Source organism: Leptosomus discolor, chromosome 4 (assembly GCF_034619465.1).
Source record: "Leptosomus discolor isolate bLepDis1 chromosome 4, bLepDis1.hap2, whole genome shotgun sequence".
NCBI classification, from domain to species: Eukaryota; Metazoa; Chordata; class Aves; order Leptosomiformes; family Leptosomidae; genus Leptosomus; species Leptosomus discolor.
Window position 1 is genome coordinate 63,338,654 of NC_141394.1, and position 12,037 is coordinate 63,350,690.

The window sequence follows — 12,037 nt, forward strand, 5'->3', positions numbered from 1 at the left end:
AGGATTTTAATTGGCACATTGCAGCTATGGTGACTGGCATCCCATAAATACCAAAGACAGATTTTAATGTACAGTCTTCTACTTGAGAAGATTGATTTTTTTTTTTTCTAACTCTGCAATATAATGATGTACATTAATTCCTTGTTGCAGTCAAAGATACGGGGAAAGTCAGACTGGTTATCGTGGTGGGTTTCTCTAATCTCTGTGGAGCTCCTACAAATGAGGCGATGGGGAGGCAACACTTTTGCCTGGTTGTACTCAGTGTAAACAACCCTAAAAGCTGAATGCCTTGTAGGCTGTTATTTTAATACTCCATGATTCTAGAAAGGTAGTTGCTATTTGCTTTGGATGTTGAATGTAACTGTGAATTAATTCAAGTCAGACTGTTTTCAGCAGTCACAAAGCTCATGAGTTCATTAGCTGTTTGAGCTTTTTGGCCAAGTCTTTTTGTTGTTGGCCCATTTTTTTTCATTTTTATCATGAATTAACTTTTGTGAGTAGCTGAAAAAAATAGTGCACAAGCAAATGTATTAGCATCTGTTAATGCAAATTCTGCACTGATGTAGTGCAGTGGGACTTTAAGTGGTATCAGTAAAATGAAGCTGGGCAAGCCACTTTGTGCCTTTTTATTCTTAACTAGGAGGACTTACCTGCTGCAGAGAATTTTAAAATTTACATATGAAAATGGCTTTCTGAGAATTCTCTAGTTTTACCGTGACCAGAATTAGTTGCTGTCACTCCTAAAAAACATTGAACAAATGTCTGTGTTTACTTGGTCTGTCATCATTTGTATACTCTGGTGACTATTGTTGCAGAGTCTAATTTAGCTCCTGTTGATGCTTTGAGTGTTCAACTGGAATTTTTTTGCTGAGAACAGGATTGAGCCCTCAGCTCAGAAAATTCCCTCTGGTTTAAATAATAGCAGCTGTTTGGCCTGGAAGAGATGATATCTATGACAGCGTTACCCTTTCTAATGTAGATGTACTCTGATACTACAGCCTGCCTTCTCTTTCTTACTGAATCTGGTTTTGTAATCGCAGCTCCTTCGAATGACAATAGCAAAGCAGAGACTTGGAGACGATGAAGTTGGGGCTCGACACTTTGCAGCACATGAGCGGGAGGACCTTGTTCAACAATTGGAGAAGGCTCGAGAACAAGTAAATAACTAAATGGGCATATACTGTCATGTTTTACAGAGCTAGTGCAGTAGCAAGTAAATGACTGCTTCTGTGGTGTTTGGAGGGCTGGTAGCCAATTAACATTGCAAACAGTGGTGCAGGTTTGGGGATTTTTACTGAAAGAGTTCTTACTGAGCACTAACTTAAACATGCATATGTGGTTAGAGTGAGTTTCCTAATCTCAGGAATTCCTTCTCTAGATTTTTTTTATTCTCTTTTTATAATGTGCAGCAATAACTTGTGACAATTGAATATTGTCAATTAATGCCAATGAAAGAGACTTAGTGAAAGCTGTTATAAATATTCAACACAGTATGTGGTGGTTGATGCATCTCCTGAAGATACTCTCTGAATTAAATTTTCTGTAGAAGTGTTGTTAGTCTCCTCTTCCTCCTGCCTATTTCTTCCCCTCTTTTGAAAAATTCTAGCATCGGATCCCTTTTCCCTACCTCAAGTCTGTATTAATACTATGTACCATGCAGCATTCAATTCATCAGACTTTTTCCCTAATAATGATACATAGCTTTCTGGACGATTTTGGAGGCTTGTGTTCTCTGTTGTTCCCACACTCATTCCTCCCAATGTCAGTTCCACCTTGAATGAGCCATTCTGTGATCCAGGAGGAGGTGCGTACTTCTTAGTTTTCAGTCTTCACTCAAGTGCAGTGCTACTTTAACTTACCAGAAAGACTGTTGACTGCACTTGGTCTTCTTCCGATGTGATCCTCTGCTATTTCTGTTCCCAAGCTTGTGTTCTCTCTGTTCATTACCTAACCTCTTTTCACATGGTCTTCTATTGTCCTTCCTGGATTATCAGTGTTTTCTGAGGTGCCAGTTCAGACTTCTGGACTCATGGCAGACTTTTCTCACACTCTCCATTTCCTCTCCTTGGAAGTTTGAAGCAATTTTGTCCTTGAGTATCTTTCATACTGGACTCTTTCAGCCTTTTGCTTAATAGCAGAACTCACCCTGTCAACTCCATGCTGGCTTATTTTGTACTTTTCTCAGTTCTTCTTCCTATTCTGTGAGCTTTATTGCTGAAAGTCCTGTAATTAGTATAAGTTTCCCCCTTACAAAGGACTTCTTCATCCTCCAAATTTGCCACATTCTTATTCAGTTGAGTTCATTCCTGAAGTCCTAGAAATTATATGCTAAAACCATCTTAATATGTTTGTAATAGAATTATAGTATGGATTAAGGTTTCTTTTGCTATTATATTTTAGTTGTTTTCTAGAATTTTTGAAAAACAAGTCTAACTGCTAAATTTTCTTAACTTCAAATTAATGAAGTAATACCAAAATAGAATAAAAGTACTGGGGGTTATGAGCTTTGGAAAGACTTTTGACTGACCAAAATCAATCCTGTTCAGACATGCAGTGCTTGCTGCTGTTTTCAGTTTGGGCGCTATTTAATCTTTTGTTTAAACTTCAAAATAGTCATACAGCTCTCCTTTCTTCTCAGATTGAGACTCTCAGATACGATCTTCAGGCTGCACTGGATGAGTTACAGGATGTGAAAGAGGAACGCTCTTTTTACCAAGATAAGTCTGACAGACTAAACCAAGAACTTAATCATGTCTTAGGAGGGCATGAAAACCGTATCATCGATGTAGATGCTCTGTGTATGGAGAACAGGTGAGTGCATTGCAGACCTTACTGTTTCCGTAGAACAAGCAGTGCATTACTTGAGCAGGAGCATCAGGAAGTCGGTCACAACAAAACTTTAAAGAAAATGTATCCATGAATAGAAGTTAAGAGATTTTGGTAATTTGTTTTTTCTGTTTTGTTTGTACTGTAGCTAACCGTGAAATAACGTTGAGAATGTTAGGCTGCAGGAAATTACCAGTTTTATTTGGCTACAGAGATGTCAGTGGTGTTCCCAAATAGAGCTAAACAAGGAGAAGGAAGAGAATGCAGACCTTTTTATTCCCATCACTGTATGGCACCAAAAGCAAGAATATTAAAAATCGGTGTCTTCAGAATCTCATAGTGAGCTGTAATGGGCTAATCTTGGGTTGGAAACAGGGACTTTGAGTACCCTGAGTTAACAGTTTTGGACATAATTCTCACCACAGGGAGAGGTTGTCAACATGGAGTGATTTGCCAAGAAAAGTTGCTGGTGAAATCACCCATGTGGATATTCTTGCCACTTCCTTGGGAAAAAAATGTGTTTTATGGTCTCTGCTAAAGACGACAGAGAGGAGTCACTGAACAGAGCCATAGCAGGTACCTCCCTTAATGTCAACAATTACCTTAAAGTGAAATAGATCTTGTGATTCCATTTACAGAGACTTATGCTTCAGGTAGGAAAGTGTAATACCAAAAGCATTACTTCCTCCCAGCAACTCCAGGTGGTTTTTTTCTGTTTTGTGTGGCCTACGGAGTTCTATATCAATTTAAGCCCCCTGCTCCCCTAACAGTGATATGATTTTTTTTTTCTCTAAAATAAACTGTCACAAACCCTAATACAGCAGCAGTTGCACTACATCAAAGAGGATATTTTATAAACCCTTTATACATGAAAAAGATATTTTCCTATGTGGAAATCGCTGTCCAATGCAAGTGCATAAACTCTATTATGAAGAACTGTACCGTTTCAGTTAACTGTACACCATTTTTCAACTATACTGTTAAATTTTCTACTTTGTGATTGCTCTGTAATGAGAAGTGCCATGTTAGTGATGGATATTGCAATGCAAAAGTTCTGGATAGTTGAGTCTTGTGTTGACATACATACAAACCTTCAAGTACAGAGGACACGAGTAAATGCTTCCTGACTATTTCCTCTAGACATAAATATATCCTTTTAGCTTCCCTCCCCAAAAACCTGGGGACCATTATAAAATGGTTGTGCAGCAAGCTTGACAAATCTAACAGAAGGGCAGCCTCCTTTTCTGATGCAATTTTTTTCCCTACTTAAAGTTTTATGGGGTCAAGAACAGTAAGATTTTGTTATTTTATCACAGAACTGCAGAGGGAAAAAAACTCTCAGTAGTTCAAAGAGAGGACGTGCCAAATAGCGCAGAGGAGCGCTTGAGGCAGTACTTGAAGGTAACGTGAAGTAAAGGATTACATTTCTTTTTCAGGTATCTTCAAGAGAGATTAAAACAACTTCAAGAGGAAGTCAACCTTCTTAAGTCTAATATTACTAAATATAAGGTAAGATCCTCTCAGTGTATCTTCTCAGTGCGCTTCGTAGTTCGTGGAGGTTATTGTTCATTCTCATGTTCGTGTGCGTTTAAGGAACAAAATTGTGTCTTCAAAGAAAAATCCACCATTATCATTCTGACAGTATTAGTATGCATACGTATTACATACTCAGTCTTCCTTAGCTGATGTAGTACAAAGGGATACCCATTACGAGTATTTTGAAAAATTAATTGAACACCTTTTTTTTTGAAGTTCTGTGGGTGAACCCTCCTCCTGCTGGGGTGTGTGTTCAGCCTTCCAGCCTGCTGGTAGGTGAAAAGTAGCAGGTCCCGCAGTGTGTGGTGAATGACTGCGACTGTGTTGCTGTCACAAGCAGGTCTCCTCTCCCTGTTCTTTAATGGCCGCACTGTTTCTTCATGTGTCTTAACAATTGCTGTCTTCATTGTTCTTCCATTCCTGCATTAAGATACGTGCTGTTTTGCATGAAGCCTTCCGGATTGAATCCTGGGGGCAAAATAATCTTGCCCTTCCCTGAAGTCAAGCACTCTATTTTCTTCTGCGAGTGATTTTGGGGTGTGGGAGAGGAGGGCTGGGCAGCTTGTCAGGGCATGGGAAGAGTTGTCTTAGGACTGTCAATAGGACATCTTAACCATTTGGGTCACTGTGAAGGAGTCACAGCACTAAGTGCTTTTTGTGCATGAGCAAAGCTCCTCAAAATACCAAGTTCATTTTAGTGTCTATTCACACTTACGACTTGGGTCTCTCGAAGCGTGGGTCAATTATTAGTGAGAAGTGAGCATCTTGGTGGCCTGGTGGGTTTCACAGAACTGTGAAAGAAGAACTGGACTTCTGTAGCAGGATCATTCTGCTGCTAATTCTTGAAAGTCAGTTTTTGCTACTAAAAGGGCTTCTAGAAACTCTGATAGAGGAGTGTGAGCTTTCCCTTTGAAGCCTATCCAAAGAAATGCTGGGAAAAGTCTGATTTTGTTCCCAACTGATACTCTCTACGGGATACTGCAGTATCTTCACTGGCACTCAGCAGATTATTAAAAAACAGGCAAGTCTCAAAAATGCCGTGGGGGTAGTGGGTGGGAGAGACTACAATAAAGTCATTGCAATGAGACAGAATGAGCCTTTGTAACATTGCAAAGACTGTTTTGACTAGAGAATAATACTCCAGGAGAGTCACACTCCCATAGGTTACTGTGGGTGAAAGCTCCAGGCCCTGCAGAGTTGTTCTGAGATCAAAATCCAAAGCTCCGGACTCTTTACTCCTAATGAATGGATTTGTTGGTTGCTGTTTTTCTAAATAAGATATTTGTTGTTTCCTTAGAATGCACTAGAGAGACGAAAAAATTCAAAGTCTCATAGTAGATCCAGTAGCAGTGCTCTGACTGGAGTCCTGTCTGCAAAGCAAGGTACCACATAAATGCAGCATGGTGTTGCACATCTCATTGAGTTACTTCTATCTTACCTCTTAGTTTCAGTAACCCTTTCATCACCAACCAAACTAAAATCTTTCTTCTCTTGCCTGTTTATTATGATGTGCTAATTTGTGTCATTTTCTCAGTTGACAATATAAAATTTGCCTCTTCAGTACTGCTTCTGCTTTTGTTACTTTTTTGCCATTCATTCTCTCCCCTATCAGTTTTATAAGATTTTTTTTTTTTTTTAATCTCTAAACACCTCTGCAACTTTGACCCTGACAAATCACTTCTTTATTCATTTCATTGCTCTGCTAACAATGGCAATCACAATTCATATTTCAATGAAAAATAGGCTGGGTAGTAGAGAAGGGACCCTAAGTCAGGCTTTCTGCTACTGTGCTTGGAAGCTTTTACATTCAGATGTTTTGCAAGTAATCCTTTTTCCCATGTTTCTTCATGGGTAGCAAAAAAAATACCAAGATTAGGAAAGAAAAGGGAAGAGAAAATTCTTTGAGGCAAGCAGTATACCTGGCACCCTACTGTTTAGGTGGTAGTGTAGTCATACACATGTGAGAGATCAATAGTATTTGTCATGGTAAGTTGAAACTTGCTTTTCTGTTTTTGACTTATCCTCCGTCCTCTTCTCTGTGTACTTGCGTATATATATATATTTATGTGTGTATATATATATATATATTTAAAAAAAAAAAAAGAGGCAGAGCCAGATTGTAGTTAGATAAGTTAATGATAGTAGTGAACTTCCTGATGTGATTGAGAGGTCCAGGCTCTAAGCTGCAGAGGAAGAGTTCACGGGTGACTGTATTTTCACATCAGTCTCAAATAACCTGATGAATGTAATAATTCTAAAAAGTAACATAAATGCTTCTTTGTGGGCTTGTGTTTCAATGTAAATGGGAGAGAAATGAATGACTAATTTTTACCTATCTGTAGGCCTGTAGAAGAATGAGTTTGTTTCCTTCTAAGCAAAAATAATTTTCCAAAAGCAGGATTAAGTTAACATAAGATATGTCTACCTCTGCTTGTTCTGGCAATTGCTGTAGAATAACAATCAGCTTAGAAAGCCACCATCTTTATGCCAGCTAGAGATTATATTTCTGATCTTTTAGCTTTGTTTGTTAATTGAAGGAAAAAAATATGTATTCATTTAAGTAATGAGAATAGTTCTTTAATGCTAAGGAAATATTTATATCGCATCACTGTGTATAAGAAGCCAAAACTCATTTATGTTTTTAACATTATAGTCCAAGAGCTGTTGTCGGAGGATCATGGATGTAGCCTACCAGCCACACCACAGTCTATTTCAGATCTCAAATCACTGGCCACTGCATTGCTGGAAACTATCCATGAAAAAAACATGGTCATACAACACCAAAGGCAAACCAACAAGTAGGTAGCGTGACTTCTGAGTAAAATAGAACTTACCAGCTATGCAAGAGTCATAGTTTTGGGGGAGTTTCAGGGAAGTGGGAAGGAAGGTCCATTTTCACAGAAAATTCTTTGTCATTGTTAAGTGGTGGGTTTTTTAGTTTCTAAGATCCGGTATGTGTTTAGAGAAAAACTACATTTCTGAAGTGATGCCTGGGGTTGACAGAGACCTGTCTGCCTTTGCTAGGCAAGGACTGGTTTGCTGCTCGGGTTTAAGACAAACCATAACACAGGGGGAACTTGTAGCAGGTAGTTTGTAGGGAGGGCTAAAGAAAAGCTGCTAACAGGAAGGACACTTGAACTGAGGAAGATGTGTGATAATTGATAGTTAATGTAGGAATTTGCTAATGAACACTGGTGGGAATAATAAATGTTGCACCTAGGAAAGGATCTGAAAAAATTTAGTGTAATATTTGTCACAGGCTAACAGCCTGTGTGTCATACAAATGGTAGCTGTTGCTCCTATAGTTACTCTGCCAAACGTTGTAGGAGATAAACACAGTTGGATTGCTACTATGTGATTTTTCCAAAAATCTGAACTGAACTTCCAAGGAGAATTTGTTTACTCTTAGTTTTTCTACTCATCAACAGAATTCTTTGTGTCTTGCACAACTCCTGTCATGGCAGAATATAATTTTTGACACATTTTCTGACGTTCTGATATTATTGTCCTTATACAGTGTATGAAAATCAGAGCTAGGAAGTGTTCCCTGATTCTGTGCTCAGGTTTTTTTCCTTTTTTTAACACTGAGTCACTACTGGTAATCAGAGGTTATTCAGGCTTCTCAAAAGCATGTCAGGACCAGATGCCAAAAACAGGCAGACATCTTTCGTGAAAGGAAGGAGTGGTACTGAAGTAAACTGTATTGCACTAGAATAGAGGATTCATTTTGAAAACTGATAACTCTCATACTAGGCAGACTCCATTGCATAATTCTTAGTGATGTGGCAGCAGAAGTGGAGATGCAGTTTATAGCCACTCTTAGTACCCTTGAGAAAGCAAATGCCTAATCAACTAAAGGGAGACTAAAGCGGTGAAAATGTAGCCCAGATCTAACTGATGGCAGCTTAGTCAATTCATGTCTGTAAGTGTGTCATGTAATGCGAAAGGAGTTCCTGCACTGAGCAGTGTTAATAAAGGGCTAGTACCTGCTTACTCCATTCTTGCTGCTAATGTAACATCAGAAGTAAAACATCAAGAGAAGATCTTTTGTTATTCCAGGTATAACCAATCTTTGCCTTTTACATCCTGATACTGTATTGTTACCTGGCGTTCTAGTTTGCACACTCTTGCCTGTAACTACAGCAAACTTTGTTCTTAATTTTATACCTGCCTTTGATCATGTGCAGTCTGTCGCATCTCTGAAATGTATCATTGCGATGATGGCTTTGCTTTCTGATACTGACGTCTCTGCTTTCAACTGTTGACTATGGGGTTTCCTTATATAAGCCTTCACAAGGAGATACAATTCTTGTATCTGCATGCCCAACTGATCATGTATAGCCATGGGAGTAGAGATCGGATATGTGCACAAACTAGTGTTCTATGGCCCTTGGAAGATCAGGTCTTGGGGGTGACAGTCCACGTCTCTCCTAGGTCAGGAGTGTGCTCAGAGCTGTAGTGTTGTATTCAGTTCAGGATGCTTCAGAGGAAAAAAAAAGATAAGTCCTGGGCAAGTTGAGTGAAGAGCCTCAACAACACTGCTATGTGTTATGCTCATTCTTTTTGTCACCTTTGGCTTTAGTTGGATTAAAGAAGCTTTTAAGGAGCTAGGAGGAGTGGGAACTACTTTAAGTAGAAATACCTAAGTGATAAAGGGAAAGGCAGGTAGGACAACAGGTTAAAATATCCTTTATTTTAGGTGCATTAGCTGGTTGTTGTGGGCACTTCTTTGCCATGTAAAAAGTGTCAAGTTAAGACTGCTGACTTCTGAAAATGGGGAAGAAACTGCCACTTGTCAGAGAAGATTACAGTTGAGAGTGAGGTCAGTGCACAAGTAAAATGGACAGGTCTACAAACTGGTACTAGTAGAAGATGCATTCTTTTGTTGAAGATATTTCTCTGTTCAAAGTAGGGAGTTGAGAAGGATGTGGAGCTAGAGAGTACTGTAATGACAAAAGGTTTTAAATAAATCAGAAGGTAGAAGTCTTCTCCTTCACCCCTCTGTCCTGTTTACCTGGCTTTCCCTGCACAAAGAGCAGGGACACAGTTGCTCTTTGAGATTTTTGTGTGAAGAAAGTGAGATTTATTGGGTAAAGAACATGAGATGTTGGGGTGGTTGTTTCATTCAGGAGAGAAGTTCCGCTTTTGATATTTGATAGATGATTGACCTATTAGTGATTCTATTATCAGCAAATGAGGCTTTTCAGACCTATGAACTTATGTTCCTCCAAACAGTTAACCTGCTCTAAAGTCAAAACCTCTTTTGTTGCTTGCAGATTGAGATATGGCTATATAAGTTTACAACAATAAAATGGTAGATTTGCTTTCTGATTAACTGAAGCAATAACAAGGCGGTGGATTTTTTTTACGTAGATTAGAATTTCGATGTGCTGTTGAAGTTGACTTTCTGCTGTTAAATTGTTGTTAAAAACATCCGTTGCCACTTGCTCTTGGAACAGACACACTATTATTATTGCTGCTTTTCTAAATATGTGGCATGATGAAAGGAGCTGTGGGTGTATGTGCCTAGGAACAAGTAGGCTAAATCCAGCCTTTGTTTTTTTTAGCCCCATTTAAAAAAAAAAAAAAGTTGTTTGGGAAGAAAACAGGTGATTTTCTCAGGTGATTAGTAGCTACTACTGCTAAGTTTAAGTAATGTCCTCTGTTTTTCCTCACATTAGCTTAATTTGAAAAGGCAGTCACAAATGAATTCTGTATGTATTAATGTGTTGCAAGATTAGTTGCATAAATGTGAAAAATCAACACTCCTAACCCTGCCTAGCAAGTCGATAAAAATCTTTTTTTCTTCTGCCAGCAACAAACCGTTTATTAGATGTTCTTTTTAGTGCAATTTGTTGCTGAAATTGCCAGCACCCATGCAAGCCAGGTGAGTGTAGAAGCTGCTATGCTGCTTAGACAAGTTGCACTAATTTTAACATTTCTAACTTGGGCAAGCTTGGTCATGACCAAAATTAAAAGAAGGATTGTGTCAGTCTGTAACTGACTAAATGTTTCCACATGATGTATAAAACTAGATATGTGACTGTGACAGACCCTATTTACATACATTTGGGTGGTTGTATCTGTATGCGGCTGTATGTTCTCTGTAGGAAGATCTAAGTTGAAAGTGAGCTCAGGTGCTGTAAATCAGCACAGCTTACTTCAGATTATGGCCAGGTATGTTGGGAAGCATGGGAGAGCCAGAAGGAAGCTTCTAAATTCAGGTGGGAGCATTGCTGAAAAGGTTTCTGAAAAACCTTACCCCGGAGGGAGGTTTAGACTAAATCCCTTGTTGCATTAGACACATGACCAGAGGACAATGGAAGTAGCTATCAGCACCTTTGTCCACGACATGATCCTTCTGTTTTAGTCGAAGAATCTGGTCCACTATAGCTAGAGACAAAAAAATAGATCAGGGAATTTGTTGCCACCAACACTTGCAGCCCCTTTAAAAATACCTACTGTTCCTGGCCACCACAGCTCAAGTCTTCCCACAGCACATACGGAGGTGGGAAATTATTTGGAGGTTGCAGGGGAAAGGAAGGAATGGGGTAAACCATGCTGTGTTCAGGATTGCTTACACATTTATTTTTCAAAAAATGTTTCTCTAAGGACTTGTAGCTTTATGTAGGGTTCATTTGTCCCATACTGTCTTCAGATAAGGTGGTTTGAAGCAAACTGGAATCATACTCATCACTGAATGTATTTTGCTCTCTTCCTGAATGAAAGGAGCAGGGTTGAGTGTTGTTGTCTCTATTTGCCAACCATTGTTCAAAGCCACAGAATGATCCTTCTATGTAAGAACCTGCAACAAAGGTTAAAAAATAGCTCTGTGCCTCTTCTGAGGATCCAGTAGGAATTATCAGGATATATTTGTGCCAAAACCTTTAGAAATACTGTGGTACATCTGATTATTAACTGAACTTGATGCAGAAGGTTGAGTTTCCCTCTGTGATACAGCTAGCCGACAGGGAGGGCAGTATCTTTCCCCCCTTTTCTGCCCTGGAACTACAGGTGAACTACTTATGAAAATAATAAGAATTTTTTATTTTTCTGGCAGAAGTGCTAAACTTGTGACCCGGTTGTGGTGACTATCATTAGCCAAATCAACATTGTTTTGTTGGCTCCCTGGGTGAGCTGAACGTGATGCAGCAGAAGTCTTGCATCATTTCTGTTCCCTGCCCCTCTAAGGCAGGGGAACTCCATGTCCTTCAGCTGACCTGGCGGGGCCTTAGGCAGGGAGATGGGAGTGGGCTCCCTGTGCGCAAGGTAGAGCTTCTTGAAAGTTGCTCTGTGCCTTTGTCTGTCACCTGTTGCTTTGTACTGCAGAGTGCAGCTGCTGGATGTCGGGCCATATGCTGGGATATGAAAATAAGAGTTATTAAGGCTGGGTCTCTCGTACCAGGCGGAAGCATTCTGAAAGCAAAATCTAGACTTGAACAATTTTGGTTGTAATTGGAGAAGACAGTAATAGATCCATCATACCCTTGGTAACCTATTTGATTACTGCGTTTCAATGGGGAAATAAACATAACTGCTCCCAAATGTCTTCTCTCCTCTGCTTCTAAACGTGACGGACTATTTGCTTTTTAGTTGATATACCTCTCAGTTCTTTCTTTGATATTTATTATAAGCTTTCTCTTTCTCTTTTACAGTCTCTCTGTCATCTTGCTAT

The 12,037-nt window shown here is 39.3% G+C and overlaps 1 protein-coding gene across 3 annotated transcripts in view; it reads left to right on the forward strand.

Annotated features, from left to right (window-relative positions):
* CCDC149 (coiled-coil domain containing 149) overlaps positions 1-12,037 on the forward strand; it is a 49,997-nt gene that overhangs the window by 26,277 nt on the left and 11,683 nt on the right. For all 3 annotated transcript variants that reach the window (XM_086464356.1, XM_086464358.1, XM_086464357.1), the window contains exons 5-9: positions 1,041-1,157; positions 2,639-2,811; positions 4,263-4,335; positions 5,660-5,744; positions 7,016-7,160. In XM_086464356.1, the coding sequence (XP_086320482.1) occupies positions 1,041-1,157; positions 2,639-2,811; positions 4,263-4,335; positions 5,660-5,744; positions 7,016-7,160 (593 nt within the window). The remainder of the gene's footprint in view (positions 1-1,040; positions 1,158-2,638; positions 2,812-4,262; positions 4,336-5,659; positions 5,745-7,015; positions 7,161-12,037) is intronic.